Source organism: Anopheles coustani, chromosome 3 (assembly GCF_943734705.1).
Source record: "Anopheles coustani chromosome 3, idAnoCousDA_361_x.2, whole genome shotgun sequence".
NCBI classification, from domain to species: Eukaryota; Metazoa; Arthropoda; class Insecta; order Diptera; family Culicidae; genus Anopheles; species Anopheles coustani.
This window is the reverse complement of record NC_071288.1, coordinates 12,072,899-12,094,865: the sequence shown is the minus strand read 5'-3', so window position 1 is coordinate 12,094,865 and position 21,967 is coordinate 12,072,899. Positions and strand designations below refer to the sequence as shown.

The 21,967-nt window shown below is 45.2% G+C and overlaps 1 protein-coding gene across 1 annotated transcript in view; it reads right to left on the bottom strand.

The window, feature by feature from the left end:
- Window positions 1–21,967, bottom strand: part of LOC131260826 (proteoglycan Cow) — an 80,990-nt gene that overhangs the window by 13,449 nt on the left and 45,574 nt on the right. Inside the window, exons 2-6 of the mRNA XM_058262656.1 lie at window positions 16,957–17,068; window positions 9,357–9,459; window positions 6,904–6,936; window positions 5,537–6,042; window positions 170–305 (exon numbers count right to left, since the gene is read on the bottom strand). Coding sequence (XP_058118639.1) covers window positions 170–305; window positions 5,537–6,042; window positions 6,904–6,936; window positions 9,357–9,459; window positions 16,957–17,068 — 890 coding nt within the window. The remainder of the gene's footprint in view (window positions 1–169; window positions 306–5,536; window positions 6,043–6,903; window positions 6,937–9,356; window positions 9,460–16,956; window positions 17,069–21,967) is intronic.

Below are 21,967 nucleotides of genomic sequence, written 5' to 3'. Positions count from 1 at the left end.
GCGAGCGACGAAGTGGAAGGAAAGCGTCCGGGCGTTGGGTGGAAAAATCAATATCATCTTGCGCACAGCAGTACGCTCCACATACGCTTCACTACCCGCTGCATCTCGGCCTCGGAGGGGACCGCCAATCCATCAACCTTACGTCCGCCCTTCGCCCTCCTGCCCCCCCCTTACCTTTTCCGATGGAATGAGGTTGTCTGCGTTGATGTCATTGCTGTCGAGCGTCCGCTGGTACTTGGCGTTGAACGCGCTCATCCGCTCGGCCATCCGCTGCTGTTTTCGCAGGTCCTGCAGCAGGTTGTTGGCTGCGGTGGGGGGAGAGAAAGAACGAGAATGAGAAGACAGAAGGCAAAAATGTGTGCAGATAAACGTAACGAGCGTGAGACGCGCTCGGTCGCACATAAGGATATAAACACATCGGCAATCGGGCGGACACCGGAAAGGACCAGTCCCTGGCATCGTGTGCGTACGTACGGAAGCTATACGTGCGCGCGTTTGGCAAGTCGCTGGCAGTGAAATGGAATGGAAGGAAATAAAACCGAACACGGCCTGGAGAGAGAATTGAAATTGAAAAAAAAAATATCTAGAGCCGGGATGAGCGGAGTTGGCGGTGGGTGGCTAAATTGCATCCACCCACAACCTTCTCTGTTTGCTGGCCCTGGAGGCAGAATCGGTCTTCCTGTTTCGATGGGTTCTGCTTTTTTCCCCCGTTTTGCGGATTCTACATGGTCGAACCTTTTTTTTCTAATATGAACTGTGCCATTTTCCGAATCGAATTTGGAGCGTTAGAGAAGATGGAAAAAGAAAAAGAGAGAAAATGAGAAATGGACGGAAAAAATGGGGAATGAAAAGGAGAAAAAAAAACTGATTGCTGATTTTCACTTTACTTTTTGCTCGTATTTTCCAGCGACGGCGAGATCATCATCGCAATCGAGTGTTTGGTTGCGTGTTGCTTTTCGTTTTTTTTGCAACTCTATGTGCTGTGTGTGTGAGAGTGTGTGTATGGGTTTGTGGCCTTGGCATCCATCCTGGCCATAGTTTTTGGGTTACACTTATCCATAAAGTCTACCCAACATGAAATAAGTTCACTTGAATGAGAATGATGGGAATTATGCCATGTTGACAAATTTCAGAAACTTGCTTTAACACTTTGGTAATACGTGTCTTTTGGTTGGTGTTCAAATAGGTTATTAAGAAAATTTGCAAGATAATTCTCAACGTTCAATCTATAAGAGAAAATTATAAGACTTTTTATTTGCAATTGTTTCTTTATGGCGTATTCAAATATGATTAATTTGTGTCGGCATCTTGAAATAGTTTTCTTGGGGTTAAAAAAACATACGTTTATTACCGTTTGAATCAAAAGATTATTCCCTTGCAAGTTCCAAAGTTATAACCATACATTTCATTCTTTATCCCGAAACGTTCCACAAACTTATCGCTCCATGACGCAATCGTACACTCATATGCTCGTCCCTAGGTTTCCGTACATAAGTGTGTAAATAATTAGATTAAAGTGCTTTTGCTTTCGGGATCCCGTTCGACCACCGAGTCCGAGCAGGACCATCCTTATCCGGCTGACGCACCCAACGGGCCACGACTCGAGCCGGAGCGACCACCGCTTCTTCCATCAATCAGCTCATCAAAAGGGAATTTGTGCAATCGGTCGGAATTTATGGGCAATTAGAGGGAAGGATGACAGAACAGCAGGGATAGGGAGGAACGAAAAGAAAAAGACTCCACCCAGTGTCCACCCAGTAAGCCGCACAGTTCCACTCCGATGAACTCATTGTTCGTACAAACGGACATTTGCTATCCATCAGGGTGCCGAATCGATGATGCTGGATAACCGAAATGGTTTTTTCCCGAACATGTGCGGGATGGAATGGAAGGGTGTCTTTTTCTGACGGGTGGTGTTTTTCTTTGGCCACCAAAGGATCACCCCGACTGGCTGGCTGGCTGGCTGGCTTCGCTGCAGTAGACATATGTGGATCATCAATTAGTGACAACTACGTGTCTTTCTCTACCTTATCAGGGCGTGTCGGAGAGATCGTTTCATTATAGGGGAAAACAAATGAACGCGAAGGGGTGCAGGAGAAGCTTTTGATACCAGAGTTTGCACGTAGAAGAGTGTATTGCGTTTTTCAATGCATAACCTTTGCATAATGAAAAAGATGAATAAAGAGAACGTATGTCTCTTCATATATCTTGGGCGTAATAGATTATTCATCTAGTACAGGGTGAGACTAAAAATAATTATTTTTATTTTATTTATACAAATGTTTTATTACAAAATCCTTTGGTGAAACTGATTTAGGATTTGTATAGGATATGAAGTTATAATAAATGAGAAATAATAATTTATTTTTCACCTGACTTCGGACAATCTTGTGGTGCACCCTGTACGGAATGATTGATGGTGAAGCAAGCGCATCAAGACACGGTACAAGTTGTCGCAATTGCAACTCAACAGGCTTCCTTGCGTCGAGGTTGTAGAGTTTTGTTCTCAGCATGGAGACGCCTGTGGAATGCAGTTCTCCAAAGGCGCCAGCGCTCCGGAACCTGCACATGGCCAGCGGTGGTGGTTGGCGCGAGTTGCTGGAGTGGAAATTAAAAATGTTTCTCACTTGTTCCAACCATAAAACATGCGCCGCACACCAACCAACCAACCGAGCATCCCCGAGACTCCACAGACTGCATATTGAACGAGCGCCCCCGGGAAGCACCATACCGTTCCCGTAGTTTTTACACCCACAGCAACACAAGTGGCTGATCCTCGCCCGTAACTAGGATGAACGTCGCATAACTGTCGGCTGAAAATGAACTTGCTTTCCTTGGGCACGTTCCGAGCCCCCGTCCGGCCACGGAACTACCAAACTGTGCTGTAAGACTATAACTAAAAAGTATCCTGTAGTGTTGGAGAAAGGCAGACCGCACCCTTCCACCGTTCCTTCCCTTCCACGTCATCGCCATCATCGGACCGGGGGAACATGGTGGAGTGCATCATCAACATCGGAAACGGTTCTGGCACCTGGCCAGAGGTTGCCGGGGGAGAAACAGGGGAAGAACAACTACAAACAACGGTGATGTATGGTTCAAGTGGAAGCCGTCCGTCCCGACCACTTGAAACGGTCTTACGGCTACGAAGAAAAGGTACAGGCTGGGAAGTAACCGTAATGGGGATGACGGAGGACAACCAAAAAGCTGACTTAAAAAATATGCCTCTCCCTCTTCCGGTACCGGGAGCGGGGTGAAATGTTCGTCGCCGTGATGGAACTGAATTTCGTACACACAAAATAATGCTGACAAACAGTCGGATTGTCCGGTTGCGTCGGGCGACGCGAGTAGCAGACGAAGGCTTGCGCTTCCCGGTTCCGCAGGATGCGCACAACAGAGCTGGCGAACTGAAGGGCCGGGGACACCGGCGAGGAGGTAGGGCAAGTAAACATAATTTAAATTGCTTTTTCTGCTCGACGCTCGCAACCTGTAGTTTCCGTAGCTATCTCCTTCGTTACCGGGTTTGTTGTTTTTCCAACCACCTTTTTTTTTTCCTCGGAACAGTTACACGTTCTTAGGAAACGAAAAGCTTCTCTCGTGCCACATACACACAGACTCACACACACACAAGCATTTTTTAGAGGGTATGGTCGTGGAAAGTGCTGGGCGTAAGCACCAGTCCGTGTATCTGTGCGAGGTCCTGATCAGCCCGCACCTTCCGGAGGCAGTTTTCGGAATTTATGAATTTCGCTAGCATGTTCGTGACATAAATTTTGTCCTCGCAAGCGACAACGGCGAACGGAGCAATAGAGAGTAGAATTAAATCGCAACACATCTGGGTTGGTTTTGTTCCAATGAAACGCGCAAAACGACCAGACAAAAGGTAGTTGTAATAAATTTGGAAAAAGTTGTTAAGTTTCCTTGCGTTGGGTTTGGAAGAAAGTAGAAAGGTTGAAGAGCTAGTTGACATGGAGCTTTTTTGAAGGAGCTAATAAAAACAATTTTTTTAAATTGATAAATATTGGAAGAATAACAATTCACTCTTGAGTGTTTTCAATGGATTGAATATTTAAATATTACTCTTATGGAGTTAATGAATCCAGATTATCTAATTGCGACTTTAATGTGCTTCCTCCCGAAGTTGCCTTTTTTCGGGACGATGGAAGGAAATGCTCCGATACGTCGTCTTGAATTAATATACCTTGCGCTAGCAGGCAACGGTTCCATGCTCCATTCCCAGGAACCACTCGTTCTCGGAGCACTTCGGGCCCGAAATGGCGGGGGTATCGTTTAATGTTGCCATCCGCAGGGACGTCGTTGGAAAACGCGACTCCCGGCCCGACAGATACGGTGTGCTCACGCGATTCCGCCTGGAGCAGCTCGAAAAACCGAACCGGTAGATAGGGAGCCGAACGGAAACATTTAAAAAAGAACGAAATACACTTGCCCGACATGAAACGCCGCCACGGTTGCACGAGCATGCAGCAGAGGGTAGTTTATTAACGGTTGACATGAAATTAAAAATGAAAACAAGCGCGTGGCCCGTTAATCGAAGTTAATTAAAAGCAAGCAAACACGGCAATTACGCTCGCAGGGGGTTTGGGTTTTACGGCGAGGAATCGGTCCGCGTCCGGTTACATGTAACGTGTATGCGGCAGCCTGTGCTTGGCAGGGTATTTACTAAACTGGATTGTAACGAGCAAATACCGAAAGAACCTAATCCGGCATCAGTAGCAGATGGGGTGTTGATGGCTTCGGTTAATAATGTCCACTCTTGAGAAGTTCTGTGGCTACAGAACCGAAACGATTGCAGAACTTTTCACATGTTTTATTCTGGTGGAGGAGATATGAAGTGTAAGATTACGAGTTTAAATAGATCGATGGTTGAAAAAAGCGGAAATCGTTTTTCCATATTAACACGTGTTGTTTGCAGAGAATTTTTTGTATTGACTGATTAAATCAGCTTTAGCCAATTAGCATACGTGGCCTCGATACAAACGGGATGGGAAAATGTGCAATAATGTATCCTCATTAGACATTTCAAGGGTATAATTTGATAATTTCGATCCCTCCATCATTATGTTTCTCCCACCACAGTTATTACTTATGATAGGTTGCAATAATGGCAAAATGGTGAAATACCAGCACCCCCGAGCGACATTGTGTTTAATTGATTGTGTCAAATAGAGGGATTATTGGTTTATTGGGGATTAATTCATCGATTTATGGACTTTTTCAAATTTCCGCTTCGACATGAAAAACTACAACACACTGGGAATTCCGTACGGTTTCCGCGGAATCGCTTTGAATCGCTGGCACGATATGGAGTTGTTAGCGAATTCCCCCCATAGGCGCCTGAAGCTATGCAATTGAATGCTTCGCATGAAATCGTCCTTACAGCTCGTATCGCATTTTCGCGTGAAAGAGCGCATTCCGCTGCGGATTGCCGACGTCGACAGTTCCGGGGGATGGGTGGCTTAGCAACCGCTAGTATTTGCTCCCCCTCGCTCATCCTCTATGTCCCCTACCTTGCGCTTACCTTTGCATGGACAGAAGCCCTTGCAGCTCACTTTAACCTCGCTAACGTGGATGCAGTTGTGGTACTCGAGCCGGCAGAGCGACGAGTACGTCCGGTTGTCGCTGCCGCACAGGAACGTAGGCTTCACCACCGGACAGGGCTTGCAGTCCTCCTCCTTCTCGCCACCCTCGCTGTCGTAGAACACGTCGTCATCCTGCGACGAGCTCTCGTCATCCTCGCGCTCCTCCTGCTCCAGCCCGCTGCTGGTTCCATCGTTTCCATTGCTTCCGGTGCTGCTGTCTCCGCTGGCCGCCATCAGTGTCATGCTGGCCCCGCCATCGGGCGCTCCACCGCCCACGCCGCTGTTCGCATTGATGTTGCTGCCGGCGGCGGAGGAGGAGGAGGATGAGGAGGCGGCGGCGGCGGCGGCGGCGGCTGCAGCAGCTGCCGCTGCTTCTGCGTCCACTTCGGCCTTGCGCTTCGCTTCCTCCTGCTCAAAGTATTTGCTCTTGGTGATGATCTCTTCCCTGGGGGGGTGTGGCGGGTGGCGTGCAAGGAGAAAAACAAGGAAACGCATGATTATAAGCGAGAGTGGAACGAATTCAATCGCACCACGCGTTCCGGGGTGATTGATCATGGTGGAGCATTGCTTCACTTGGGCCGTCGTTTCATGACGCATCGGAACGAGTTGCACTGAAAGCCAAGTTTATTGAAAGATGAGAAAAGAGTAAAATCCATGCGATCATGCAAACCATAAGAACATTGCCTTAGGAGGAGTTAGGAGGGGGAAACACGCACCATGCTATGAAGGTTGATGCTGGAAGCTTTGGACTCTGCATCCCTTAACTTCGGTCGGGAATGTTAAGGAAGGAGGAAATAGCGATAGACGTATAATAAGCATGAAATTGAAAGCTATCATTAGTACTGAACTTTGCTAACATAGTGTTAACATATCAACAAAAGTATTTACATTGGCACACTACATTATGCCGTGATTTTTGTTAACAATTTAATAAAAGGAATCTTAGGTAGAAATGAGTTTGTTTTCGAGTTGTAGAAATGTTTGTATAGAAGTATCGAATAATAAAAATAATATACAGTATTATAAAATGTTCATAAAGTACAAAAGCAATGCAAAATTCTATGGGGATACATGTTATTATGAAAATTATAAACAAATGCATACGTTTATCAAAACATAAATAAAAACTCCAAAGCTTATATACAAAATAACCGATTCGTAATATTTTTTTTTCACTGACCAGAAATTATACATGCACAAAAAAGATGAACAAACACGTGTAATTTGAACAATGCCAATTCGAACGCATAAAAAAATGCAGAAAAAGCAAACGTGAGGGAAAGTAAATACTGTTCAAGATTTGCACCTGTTTGCAAGTGAATTGTAGCTGCTGATGAATCTGAAAAAAGTAAGAGAACGAGATAGAAAAGATAGAGGCCACATGTTGCAGGATAAAATTTATGGCTCGGCACCACCACTTCTTGCAAGACAACACTCGACAATTCAAAACCAACAAAGGGGAGAGAAGTTATTATATCAACGAAAGTACAAACACTGTTAAGAAATGAATTTATAATTTTATTCATGCAAACGCCCAACTTGATTGCTTCAACAACAATGATAAACTTATTTCAATTCGCACACACTTTTCATGTCAGTTATGGTAATTCCCATCAAGGTTTATTCTGTGGGGTTTGGACCCTATCATGCTCAAAACAAAGATTTTATGTACAAAACAGTCACATGTTGATAGAGTTTTTTTAGGTCAAAGGTGGTAAAAAGGAAATCATATAAATGATCATTTGATATTTGATACACGAAAAGGTAGACGGGCCTAACACATCAATTTTAGTTACACACATTTTCTTCTTTTTCCAACGCATTTGCAACGCAGTCCTGTGCTGCAGCGAGATGCTTTGGAATCTGATTTACGCTCACGGTGGATGCATTAAGAAGCATCGCAGATAGCACAACCACGTGACACTACTAACCCGAAGAGAAATAAGAAAAATTTCCGAAAGCAATGCGACTGTGTCGTGCGAGCCCTGTTGCACAAACAGTTGGTTCTGTGTTTTGTTGGGAAATGGGAAAAAGTGAACAAATGGCCCCCGCCAAAGCACAAACTCAATCAGCGCCAATTTTCCTACACCTGCTCAAACTCCATTTGCATTGCGATGCTGGCGCTGTGAAGCTCCAACCTTTTTCTTCGTCAGTCTTGTTTCTCTTCTTTCATAGCTACCCTTGGAGAGGTGAAAATGCACCTTCAAAATTTCACTCCAGTGAAAACCGTCGCTTTGTGCGCACCTTCGGACGGGGTGTCGCCCTTTTAAATGTCTGTTTTCTTTAATCAGTTTTCGTTGTTTCGCACTCGTCGGCTCACATCACAAAAGGGGCCACCCAAACTTTGGCATTAGCATTGGAAAGTGAGATAATGAACTTGCATTGGTCCGCTGCTCGTGACGGGTCGGTACCGCCAATCGCCCGTCTGGTCTGCCTGTTACCTGGCCCGACAGGTTTACTACCCGATGGAAACATGTTTCGATTAAAGTTTGCCCGAGGCACAAACCGAAAACAAAACAACCGTCAGGGAGAATGAGCGAAACACAAATTGTTTGGTAAGTTTTTCATCTGGACACCTTTCCACCGACCACCGGCTTGCATGCGTCCAACCTGAGCAGATTGCTCCTCGCCTCGTAATTATTGTGTATGGCGTTTTGACACTTGGAATTACACGGGTCTCGACGTCTGGGTGTGGAGTGAAGCTGTTGCGCGAGTGGGTGGCTTGTGCTAGCATAATTTGATGTAGTTGGGTGTACGAAGGTGAGTTTACGTTCAAATTAAAAGTTAAACTCCATAACAGTTTACGAAACAATTGTGTTTTCGAATTAATGTGGTTCCCAGTTTGATGTACGAATTCGGTTGGTTTAGTTGAATAAAAAAAAAGTGAAATACTAAAATAAAAAGGATTGCTATCGGAAAATAAAGTACAGCACCTTTGTAAGGGAACGATTTCATCAGAAAAAAACCGAGAAAACCGTGGGTATCCAAATAGATGAGCTGTAGGAAATAGTAATGGATTTTTCCCGCGGGTCGTATTACTTTTCCTTCTTTGTTTTGGGCCCGTGGCGCCTTCCCTGCCTTCTCTGCTTTTACCGTCCACCCCAGTGCTGCGTACGTCTGTGGTGCAGTGTTCGAAAGACTCACAAGAGAAGGGAGAGTGAACGAATGAAAACATTGCGAGAAAATTGAAACGGAACGAAACAAACAGAAAACCGCCATGAAATCACCAGGTGGTAAGCCATTTCTACAGATTGCTTCTGACAGACGGAACCACCGAGCATCGGAACTGAGCAATGGCGTGAAGGAATGCCTGGCTGTGGAATGACGACTTGAAGCCTAGCGAGGCACAACCACACACGATACGGTGAAACAGCAAAGTAGGCGAGGCTTTCGGAGTGTGTACGATTCGTGTGAAATAGCACAACAAAACAAAAATGTATACGAAACAACATTCCGCAACAGGCGTATGCTGCTTTCAAACCTGTGGAGTGAGGTGGGATGATGGGTGGGCGCGGAAGGGAGAGTCCTAGAGTGAAAGTAAACGCACAACTAAAATGTACAAATAACAACGACAGCAAAACCACAAATTTCCAGGAAACGGTTACATTGTCCTCGAGATGCGACTGGCAAAGCGTGTTGGGTGGTAAGGGTGTTGCCAGCGGGGGCTTGAAGCATGTAAAGTGTATGCTTCGCAATGGCAAAAAAAAAAATGAAAGGTAAATAAAAACGCCAAGCGTAAGCATGTCGTGCTAGACTTACTTGTTCTTATGGAGCTCCTTTTTCGAGACGCAAACGGCGGTATAGGCGTCCTCCAGTAGGCAGAGTTCTTTCTTCTTGCAGTTGAGTGGTTTGCAAAGGTCACCTAAAATTGGAAAGTAGAAAAAAAAGGAAAAAGGAGATGAATAATAATGAAATGTTTTCGAGATTACTGGAATTTTGCGAAATGGAACCATCAAAGGATTCTCGGTAAGAGTGATGAGCTTTAGCAGTTTGCACGAGTGTTATATTGAAGTCAAATTTGCCATATTGCAATTTGAGGAGTGTGATAAAAAAAATAGAATCAACTGGGTACTTTTTGAAATATGAAAATTAATCGAGAATGTTTGTCTATATACGTACTATTTGCAGTCTCTGATCTAAAAGCAGTACGCCATAAGTGATTTGTGTGTACTAATTGTAAGCTTGCCAAGCCAAAAACATAACATTAATATGCATTACGAACAAAATTAAATTCACACAAACAATCCGAATTTGCCATGTTAACCATATATGTTGGGCCATTTCACGGTATATTATACTTAATAACTAATGTTAATGAAGTTGTTGATTTACAAAAAAGAATTGTTGATGAGTAAAGACCAGGCGCCTCCATTTGAAAATTTACGAAGTACATGAGCAACACGCCAAGAAAAGCATGTCAAATGAAAACGTTTCTCAATTCTTAGAAATAAGCACAAATGCAGCAACACGAGCGAACATTGTGTCGTGCAACAAATGGCGGTCGAAAGTCTTGTTTTTTTTGTGACCCTTTATTTTTCGTTCTCTTTACAGCGCTCTGACCTTACATTCCTGACCCTACTGCAGCAGTCACAATCGTCAAAGCAATTGGAGTGATTTCAGTACGAAATGTCCCACCGTACCGACGTACACCTTTCTATTGTCTGCGTTCAAGCAGCCGATATGGTGGCGCAAGGTGACTGTTATTGTGGTGTGCTGGCTGACTCAACAAATAAAACGAGGTACCACCGAGTGGCAATGAAATGGTTCATTTGACATGAAAACAGCTGCACGTCCACGCTACAAGGTTCTTTGCCATTCAATTCTATTTTCTATTTCTGTTCGCTTTTGTCACCAACAGCGATGGTGGTGAAACTTTTAACTCCCGTTTTTCCACGCCTTCGCGATCATTTCAAGGGCAACAATGGTGTGTCACCAAATGCGAGGCTACGTCGTGGGCCATGCAAAATAAGGCCATCGCGATACCATCCGGGCCTCCGGGAAGCCCTCGCCACCGGGAACCATTCCACCTGATTCCGTTCGTACATTGTTTCGAGCGCGTGGCCAGCGGGAGGCTCAGGCGCTTCAGTGCGATTGGATCTGGTTTCTTTGCTGGTCGGAGTGCATCATCGGGGGCAGGGTGGTTTCGTGGCGTGGCATTATGTAAATTTATTCATAATAACCGAGCGCACACGAACGAACGATGTTGCCACGGCGCCATACGAAGTGCTTTGCGGGCCACTGCTTGCGTGGTTGCCAAAAACCACCGGGATGAGGCATTCGCCAGTGCGCGTCGCTGTTCATTATGTAGTCACCCGTAATGGCGAGCTTGTTCGCCAAAAGAAAACATTTTCAATAGCACCGGAACGTATTTCATGAGATGAAAATTGAGCCGTTTGGGAGATCGAACGCAAGCGGTCCGTTGGGAACTATCGTGGGATTCAATCTTAAATAGAGAAAACAAACGCACCAAACACGGTGCTAAATTGATTTTGAGCTGATCAGGTTTTTGTTGTTGCTTTGGGTTCATTTCAGGTCAGATATGGGAACATATTAAGAGATAAAATGCACAGACAGTTTACATTTAAGACTATACTGTTTCAGGTCAGCTAGTCGAGCTTTGTTAAGATTGTGATGAACATGAACAACAAGGCATGTAATGATGGTATAAGAAATCATTAGTGATAAACAACAAACCACCAGGCGTCTCCATCAAATGAGAAGCACCATGCGAAATCAATGATAACTTAACATACCTGAAAAGTAGTGTTTGTTGGAGTAGCGATTATTTTCATTTTCATAGAGAAAACAAGTAGTGATAAATATTATTTCGTTATTCCACTAAATTTTCAATGGATCTCTAACGGCTTTTTAATTGTCCTATTACACTTCAACCATCTCCAATGCTCTCCAATTGACGATCGCACTCCGTTCAATCCAACTTAAAACCCCTCAAAAGGCTTTTCTTTCAACTTACAGTGAGTTTTTTTCCGATTTTAAATAGAGAAAATAAATGCATCGAACACGGTGCAAAGTGATAAATAATAAACCACCAGGCGCCTCCATCAAACGAAAGGCACCATGCGAAATCAATGATAGCTTAACATACATGAAAAGTTATCACAAGTATTTGTTGGAGTAGTGATTATTTTCATTCCCATTAGGAGAACAAATACTGGTGCATATTATTTCGTTATTCCATTTAATTTTCTATGAATCTCTAATGGCTTGCCACATTACACTTCAAAACACAGCATTTTATTGCCACATTACACTTCAACCATATCCAATGCTCAACAATTGAGGATCGCACCCCGTTCAATGCAACCTACCGCCTCCCGAAAGGTTTTTCTGTCAACTTACATCATCATCAATGCCACGTGGAATTTTCCCCCGAGGTTTACGGACGTCATTAGGCTCTTTATGTGGCATACGGTTTCACTGGGTCAGGGCACGAAAAACACGCCCGACAGCTTGCAGCCGGCTGCAACCGTACGGTGCACCTGGCACGGAGCACGATTTTCGGCATTCACATCACGTTAAAATTTCAGTCACAGTCCAAATTACTGTCGACTCAACTTGATGACAAACTTTACTACTTTTACGCCATGCTCGACTCGGTCACGACTAAGGGGGAACGGTGGTGTGGAGTCTCGAGGTCCAACTGGGCTTCAACGAAGAAAGCTGAAACGACTTACTGCATGTACGAAGGGATGTCGTTCATGCTCGCAGGTGGGTAAGTTTTTACTTCCCGGGGAAGGGACCAAGCTTATCGACCGGTTGGAGTCGCCGGCGCCGGAAGAGAAAACTTGAAAATGATCTCGTAAATTTCGTCGAATGTTTCCGGCTGTACGGTGTGGGTAAGACGTCAGCAAAAAAAAGGTATGAAAAAGAGAGCCCCTACCGCAACAGATGGGCGGACACGTGGCGAACGGGAAGAAACGGTAAGCGCACCGGAATGGGCCATCCATCCGGAAAGAATTATGCAAAAACTTTTGCTTCATCGGCTTCGACCGTTTCGCTGGATCAGCATTTCGTCTCCATTTTTGGTCGGGAGCCCGGCAAAGTTGCGCCGAACGGAATGCATCGGGAAAATGTAACCCAGTAACGGGCCGGAGTTGTATCGGATTTTTAGGTGCTCGCGAAGGCAGAAGACCAGATCGCAGGGGCATGTTTGTCGTGGTATTCCAGCAACATTCGTTCGTTCCACCGTCGGGCACGGACGCTTTTTTTCGGTTCGAAGGACACGGACGCCTGACGAAAATCCACCACTCCGATGAAACGTTGTTCGTCCCACTCGAGAACGTTGGCATCAATATCGGTCGTAGGTCACCACATCCACTTCCGGAGGGCGCGCATCGTAAGTTCGGCACCGTTGCACACTGCGCTGGCGAAGCAATAACGTTACATAATAATCATATTTATCTCGTAAATTTATGACCCACACGGAGTGAGTCCCAGCCCGCCTCAGCTAGCGAGCGAAAGGCGGACGAAATTCTCTCGAGTACTTAGCGCACCCGTGTTTCGTGCCAATCGGGAAAGGTTGCAAAGGTACCGCATCGTCTTGTATGGTATTCTAGCGCTCGCTGCCAGCGTAACGATGACGCTATCGTGCATCTTCCGTATCCTCCCCCCCTTCACGGGGGAGTCCGTTTCGGTGGAGTTCCTTAGTTTTCGTAACTACTAAACTTCGAGTCACCCTGACACTAAAGGAAAAATGAGAAAGCAACACCAAGCATAACACGCCGGTGCGCGAAGTCTTACAGAATACCGAAGCGGGTCGGAGGGAAGGGAAGGTTAAACTTTCAACGACGATCCGACAACTCCCCTGCTTCGACAACGCGCCGGATGCTGGATGATGTCGGACAAACGGCACTTGGCGAAAACTTACTACCCGTTTTAATGGACATAATTTTATCGGTGGTATATGCGAGGCTAGAGGCCGGCGTGAAAGCCCCAGCCCTCCCGGTGAGGAGAAGGGGGAGAGGGGACTGTGCTGAAAACGGGACGACTGGCGCATGTTTGAGAACTTTCTCATATTTCTACGGGTTTCGCAGGGTGCGCCTGCATTAATGATGCCCAAGTGATGGCATACCTTGCATGAACCATAAAGGCGCACAGTGTGATGTGTTCATTGGAAGCAGTGGCAATAAGTCACAGTACTTTTTCAATGAAATGATTGATATTTTGATAATCACTCTAGCATGAAGGATAACTAACCCAACAAACTACGAAAAAGGAAAAAGAACTGCTTGTAAGTCCAAAAATCTCTCAGTGCATTTGGGTACTGACCATACGGCAGAGTCCGTTACATTTAGATGAATTAATAAACAATCGAATGAATTTGTTATTCTAAATTTGTTTAGAATTTTATTTTGTTTGGAAAATTCTAACAAACTAAAAGTTGGAAACATAGTTTCTCAGTGACTATACGAAAAATTCATATGCAGAAAGTCCATTGTTTGCTTTTTCAAATTCGTGAACGTAACGAAAGAAGAAGAAGAACATGAAAAAGAAGAAGAAGAAGAATATGAAGAAGAAAAGGAAGAAGAAGAAGAAGAAGAAAGAGAAACCCATATGAATGAAGGGGAGAATGAAACGGTTTAACACAATTTAATCCATATGGTGGCAACAGGAAGGTCTTTTTTTGCAGCCATGTCATACGTTGAAGTAAAATTGTTGACATTTGGAATTTTATTTGAAGGACTATATTTTAATTCTCCTATCCTCCACCTATTCAATGTTTCACAGCTTCTTTTTCAACAACACATTACTGCAATGGAACGACAGTGTAATCCCATAGATTAATGGGTAGAAAAATGGAAGACATTCACTTTGTTTGTCCACCTTTTGTTCCACCGTGCGCTCGCCCGTAAAGTAGCTGCTCTATTCCTTGCCGCCATTAACATCGACCGCTGCAAAAGCCCAAAGAGGGCGGGTCAACGGTTGCATGTTCCCGATTACACCTCGACGATCCGCCGAACAAGCTTTCGATAGCGGCCAATCTAAATTTTAACACGTTTTCTATAAACACTGTGAGATAAAACCAATCCCTTAGCATGCTCGGATGTCCGCTCCTTCCCGTTGTGCCGTGCCGTTTCATGCGTTTTCGCCGACCTTCCGCACAATGGCAGCCATCGCATCGTTTGTAGTGCACTCTGGTGGATAATTTCGGCCCAACTTTGTTGCCCCCGCGTACCGTATACGGTTTCGCTTGTTGAGTTTTGATTTTACGGCATCCGAGCGCGATATGCACCGGAAGGACGACCGTGTGTCGGTGTGCTCGCCGAACCGGATAGCCATACATATGTACCGTTATGGCACTATCACGCCCAGCGCTCCCCCCCAAGGGAGACTCGCGGGAACTTTCCATCGTGGCCCTTGGCAACCGGTGCGAGTGAATATGTGTGTCAGCACCGTGATGCCTTAGTTATGCGCAACTTTGGCAAAACCTGGCGACGGTACGCTCCGACGGGTGGAGTCGGAGGGCTGGAGAACTGCGGCAAAAGTACAACGGTTGAGCAATGGAGCGATTTAAAGTTGATGTAGCCCCGTGTCGTGCCGTGGCCCGAAAGGACTAGAAAGCGAACGAATTGTGCAGCTGATTTTCGTCGACAAACGACGCAGCACTCTGCACAAAGCGTGGCGCCCGGGCAGGGGAATTGTAAATGTAAGCTCCCGATGTAAGATGAGATTGAATAGTTGAGTTAACATGCTGGCAATCGGGCGGCGCACTCAAGACGCAAACAACCCGAATTTGATGCAAATTGAACCTACAACCCTTGGCAGGGATTACAGGCAAACGCATTTATGTTTGTTAAGTAAAATGTATTCCATCACAACGAGTTATTCCAGCTTAATGCCAAAACTCCAGTGACGGTTCTTTAACATCGAACGGTTCGTGGGCGTTATTGGTCCACTTATTTATAGCATCCAAACACTCGCCCATAAACCAAACCAATCGTATATTGTACCGCCAAACAATTGTGCTCGAGGAAACCTTAATGAAATGCAATGTGATTTACATCGCCCTACGACCCAACGGTGTCCAATATTGGCGCAGTATCAGGTTATTATAAATAGGAAAGAATGTAAACTCGGCTCCGGTTGCCACAGCTAATCGACCGATTATTGATGGAAAAAAGCAATCCCACCATGAAAGCGCCAACCTTTCGGCATTTGTGGATCGAACGGTACTAAAAACTCGATTGGATGGAAAGTGGGAGCGGGGTGTGCTTCAGTAATTCTTTAATTGGTTGTTAAAAGCTACCGGCGTTTAGGCCGTTTTTCGAACGGTTTCACGTTTTCGACCTTTAGCATCTGGTTTTTCCCTCGCCCGGTTCTAGCCATTTCGCTTCGCGTTCGTGCTGCGGTAAGCCAGGTTTATTCCCCATTTTCAACCGGAGTACTTGTTTGCCCGAGTTCCATCTGCGATACCTCCGTTTTGACCGCATTTAATTATCGACATCGACCGGGGCATGGTTTCTGCCACTGCATCGGCCTCCCAAAAGGGCGGACGAACCACCGTAAGGATCGTTACTTTCCGTGCACAATAACACCATAATTAACACGGCTTAATTCTTGCTCCGGGCCCATTCTTTCCGTACGGCCGGCTTACCGTGGAAAAAGTCCAAGAGAGAGAGAGAGAGCGAGCACGGCGCGACACGCCGTTGGTGGTGACCGTAAGCGGATTAGGATGTTGCATAAATTGTGAACCCCGGGGTGGACAGGTCGCAGCTGGCCTCGCCATGGGAGTTCGACGCGTTTTTTTTTTCCTCCACCAGTTTTATGTCACTTTCGTTTTGCTTTGTTCCGGGCCCGGCAGCGGCAACGTGAAACGTGGAAGACAAAACCGTCATCGATCGAAACAGAGCCCTCAGGTCCTCGAGGGAACGTGTCGTTTAATCGAATAAATAAAATCAATACCGACCCATTCAACCATGGTCCAGCCTGGGGCGGGTTCGGGTGCCAACTGGCGCACGTCGTTTGCGGTGCGAGGAAATAAAAGAGAAATCAGTTTTCCCCGGTGACGAAAATAGCTCGGGAAGCCTGCGGGCGTCCTCAAGCAGGGGGAAAAAATGGTAGATGAGGAAAGTAAAACAAAACGAAGTAACAAAATGGCCATTAGGTGAATGGGATTTGTGCTAGTATAAATAGAACATTTGGAAGAATTTTTGGCCTCCGCAATGCAGCGTCTGTTTGGTCTTATAAAAAAGTCACAACCAAAAGTCAAAAATCAAATGAACCTTCGTAGTGGTATTCGAATTAAACGAAGTGTAAAGAAAAATAATAATATAAAACTTGGTCTAGATAAAACTGAAGGAATTCTGGATTGAAAAGCTTGACAGTTCTATACACTTACTTGAAGGGTCGTGAATCCACTTCTTCTTCTCTGGAATCATTTGCTGTTGATCCTGCTTCAGCTGCAATGCGGCCGCGGGATCCATCTGTTGCTGTTGGCTGCTCTTATCATCCTGTGGTGGTTTTTCATAATTGCAGACGAAACCGAGAAGAAAATAGAGAAAACCAATTATTTTAATACCACTTCTATGGAGTGATTGTTTCTGGAAATTGTAAGTGATCAAAGCTAAAGATTGATTTGCATTCCTGTGTGTGTCGGAAACATCACAAATCGCTTTCGAAACTACCTACAACGCGAACCAATCGTTGTTTTCTCATCGTTTCTGAACTAGATCAATTCTAGTAAGTGAACCGTGGCTATTGAAACCTTCACTGGAAAGACAAAAACATCTCGTCGCGTGCGAACGCCGTAGGAACGGAAACGGTCAAACCCAATGACATCGAATTATTCCACGGAGAAAAGCAAATGAACCATTCGCGTCGAAATTCTTGCCGAAGAGAAATGTGAAAACATTCCTGAAATTAACTTTTCCCTCGACGCGTCCATTTCGTGCCGGAATAAAACTCACGGCACTGGGCCCTCCGGTCAGCCGGACGAAAGCACGGGATGGTGGAAGATTTTTTCACCGATTTCGCAGCACAAGAAATTCGAATCGAAAGAAGGACCCAAACACGCTCTACAGTTTCCACCCCCGCAAGCCCGTCCAATATTGAGTTAAGAAGCGATTTTAATCATTCCTTTGTGGCAGTAATTTCGTTTCTCTTCATTTCCATTCTCCGCCTGGCGGGGGGAGGAGGGGGGCGAGGGAAAATACTTTGCACTGGGGATACGGTGGGCTGCCGAAGTTGATGAGAGTTGGCGAGCCAGGAAATTGTGACTTTTTCCGAATGAAATGGTTCGACTGGAGATTTCCTTCTGCTGCTTGACAGCTTTTCCGTTCATTACTGCTCGGTGTTTGTTCCTCGTGCGTTCTACAAATGCTCGAGTGGAAACTGTTCCGTACTTTATTTGGAACGGGGGAGCAGAAAGTTATTTCTCACGCGTTGTCGCATCCGACTAGTGATCCACCCGGTGAGATAAGGACAATGGACGTTGAAGTTGATGTGAAATTAAAGTACTATAATGTAGCCCTGCGGGTAATGTTACCTCGAAGGGGATCCATTTTTAAACTGCAGTCGATTTGACTCCGATTTTCGCCGACATGTTTCTTGACTTTCATTTAAATCGTTTAAGTAAAAACTGCCTTCTTCATGTTTTCTGGTGTACGGTCCATAAATTAATGTGACAAATTGTTATAAAAAAATCATGAAAATGAAAACAAAAAAATCCAACCATATGAAAATCCCATTTGCAGCCATGATGGTGCTCAGATAAAACACTAGTAAAACCATGGTTATTACGCTGGCAACCGTCCAAAACAGCATGTAAAAGTAACAGAATCGGAGCGCAATTAAGGACGCGTACAGCGTACAAAGAAACATCAAGATCACCGGACAACTTTCGATACACTATTTGTACTTTCCGTTTTTTTTTCTTTCTGGGATGACATAGCGTTTCCCTGTATCCGTTACACCATTAGGGAAATCGACGCAAGTTCAACAAAGCCATTTGGTTTATCGTGCGCATTTGCTCGACCGGCTGAGAAAATAAAGCACCACGTACGTTGTCATGGTGGATGGAAAATTGAGATCGGTGCATGCACAATGCAATGCACTCGGTTCGGGTGTGGGTTTCATTGCGGAGCCATTTTTTTTCCTTTCCTGCATGACGGGAGAAAAATGAAGCCACCATTTCACTGCGGAAACTGATGATCTCTTTCCATACCGGCGGGGATTCACTCACGTCAGCGCAACGACTCGCAGCTTTAGTCCAGGACGAACGACGGATAAGAACATCCTGCAACCTGTTATCCTGACGACCATCGTAAGCCACCGCAACTAACGAACTGTTGGGAGAAAGAAATCGTCAGTGTGACACACGTGACCGCATTGTAATGTTAGTTCGGTCAGTGCAGATGGGAAAATAAGCATCATGGTCCGATGCACTAATTCAAGATTGTGCTTAAAAAACAAACAAATTTAAGTTAACAGGAAGAGTGAGTTGTGTATTGTGGTATTTTAATAAATTCAATTCATTTCGCGTCAAACACAAAACGATTCTACTTAATTCCCTGGTGTGCCTTCAGCAGACGGACGCTTGTTGTCATTCCATTCGTTGCAATTAATTAAATCTTAAACCTCCGCCGACGAAGGCTGCAATATTCATCAACGATTGCACGGAAAACACATACACCAGATGGCGCGAGTGCGAAACGATGCCACGTTCCCACAGGGGTGAAATTAAAAATTAATACCCAATTGATTTATGCTTCGGAACTTTAAAAACAGAAAAACAAAACTGATAAACACTCGCATGATGCGTACCTTTCCAGCATTGCATACCAATGGCGATAGCGATGGTGCCGGGGGGATTCGCTGATTGAAATTATTGCAATATTGTGAATGGGAATTAATCATAATTGCCATTGAAATTGCCCTTTTCCCGCTCGGCCCTCGGAGACAGGTCCAGCAGCTGTGCAGGGGCAACGCTGACAAGGAGTTGCTTCTAGCCCAAGAAGGGGCGGCGCGTCGATAGACAATTTATTCGCCAATATGTCGTCGCACAGCTGACACTATATTTTTCATTGGGGAAGGGTATGGGAAGGGAGACAGCTGCAAGCTGACGTCATGTCGGTGGGAAAGTGGCGGAGGCAGCGAGGGCAAATGATGAATTACTTCCGCTTCGTTTATTTAAAATTTTTGTTTCATCATTATTAATTGAATGATACGACCCCGCCATTGTTCGCGCAAATGCTGCAAGTGGTTGGTTGACGTTCGGAGCAATTAAAATCAGATGCTTATGAGAGGGCGAAGAGTAATTAACAAACATGTGGTTATGGCAGTGGTTAACCTTGCTTACTTCCATTAAGCCGGAGGATGTTTGCGGTTTTGCTGATGGATATTTCGTCCCATTTATCAAACACTCCAAAGATCAGTTCGTAATCTTATTTTTAAGAAAGAAACGGGATCAAAGACATCAAACTCCAACTGATTGTCGGAAGCGAATAGGAAAATGATAAACATCAACCACAACCGTCACATCCAAGAGTACATTCCTTTCGTACATTCCCGACGGAGTGAAGTTGATCGTTGAGATTTGCTTCGAGAAAATTCGAGGCAGTTTTCAAGATTTCCCCACCGTGAGCATCAGTACGCTGCAAGTCCTACGCACGTGCGTATCTTATTTTTATGCGAAATTAATTACGTCCCACCATCGCCAACCGTACGCCAACCAAACGATAGCGCGAAACGAAGTGTCAAAGTCATGCATTTTACTTGCCCAATTTTAACCCACGTCGAGCGAACAGAAACGTGTTTTGGGGTCCTTGCCATCGCTGCCGCCCGAGCGGGGTGAGCGAGCGTAAAAGGTTACGAGGAAAATTGGGACAAATTTTACCAACCCACCCGCCCCTGTCCGACCCGCCCCGGACCTCTTCTTTGCCCCGCCGATCGAACGGGCCCGGGCAGGCTCCGTCTCGGGTAACGCGCTTCGAGCGAAGGATTATGCGGAGTGGGACGATAATTTATGAGCAACTCATAATTTCCCCTCTTTGCTCCATGCATCATAAATCATTACGGAAAGGATCAGCTAAGCAGGGAGGAGGGTTTTTTTGGGGCGAGGAAATGGGCGGTTGGGTTTTACTTCGCCGAATTTCGGACGCCGGGTAAATCCTTCCAATCCCGGCCTTGGGGGTGCTCTTTTGGTATTGAAAAGTGAAAGCCGAATCTTGTTGAAAGTGTTGTTATGTGAAAATATTTTAGCAAAAGGACGTAGCTTCAAATTAGCAAAATACCTCTTGAGGGTTGGTTGTACTGGGTAGCTAAAAGACATGAATTTAAACTAGTAAAGTAAACAGTAACAAACATCCGATAACAAATTTATCTCCGGTGAGCCCCCAAATTGAGGATTTATTTCGAACAAATTCTAAAATTTTCCCTAGTGAATTAAATTCTTTCCTACTGCCCTAATACTATTTGTGTTGTACATCTCTGGCCGACCCGTTGGCCTTATGAAGATAAATGATTCAACGCCACTGAAGAATGTCTGGCGGAGTCGTAGCCAACGGACCGACGGAATGACGACAAAGCGAATGACAGCAAGACACGATTGTGAAGAGATTAAATAAATTGGTTTTTAAGCGAGCTACCGCCCAAAAAAGCCATGGCCGTGGTGCTCTGCATAAGCGTTGAAAAAGTACACCGTCGTGTTTGTCTTGGCCCCTTAAGTGGGCAAAGATTAAGCTGTGCCATTTCTGACCTTTTTGCCTCGCAGCGTTGGTCGTGGGCTGTGATTATGAAAGGTAAAAAGGCATCACAATTGCGGTGTCTTGCGATGACGGACCGGACAGTTGAGGAATGCGTCTTGAGTTTGGAATTTCATGCCGACGGTGATTATTTTATTGTAAGATATTAATCAATGTGTTACGATTACCACACAGCGTTGACCTTTAGGTTACTTATTGAAAAGTAGTGAAATACTTAGTAACAGTTGTCGACATGTGATGCATTGCCAGCATTCAATGTAAACAAATCGCTTCCCTATTCATTAACTCGGATGTACTCCATTGGGTTGGATTTGTTTGCGGATTGAAATATTGTTTCAACGAGGATCTACAGCTGTGGTTCGACAATCCTAGGTACGTGTCACTGATCAATCTCTTATCTCTCCAACTTTCTGGCTCGTTTGCCCCACTAACCCATCGTACCGGTTTGTTGACTAACGGTACTTCCTGTTTTCGTTGCAATACCTACGAGGCGAGAACGCTATTGCTTGCCATATTTGCTAAACCGTTCCACCATATGCAGATGGGTGGCAGGGAGCTTCAGAAGGAGTGGGGGGGGGCAAAACCATCGAGGCGTTCCAATGCCGGTGCGTCACCGGGCCAAATGGGGCATGCCAATGGCGTATGATT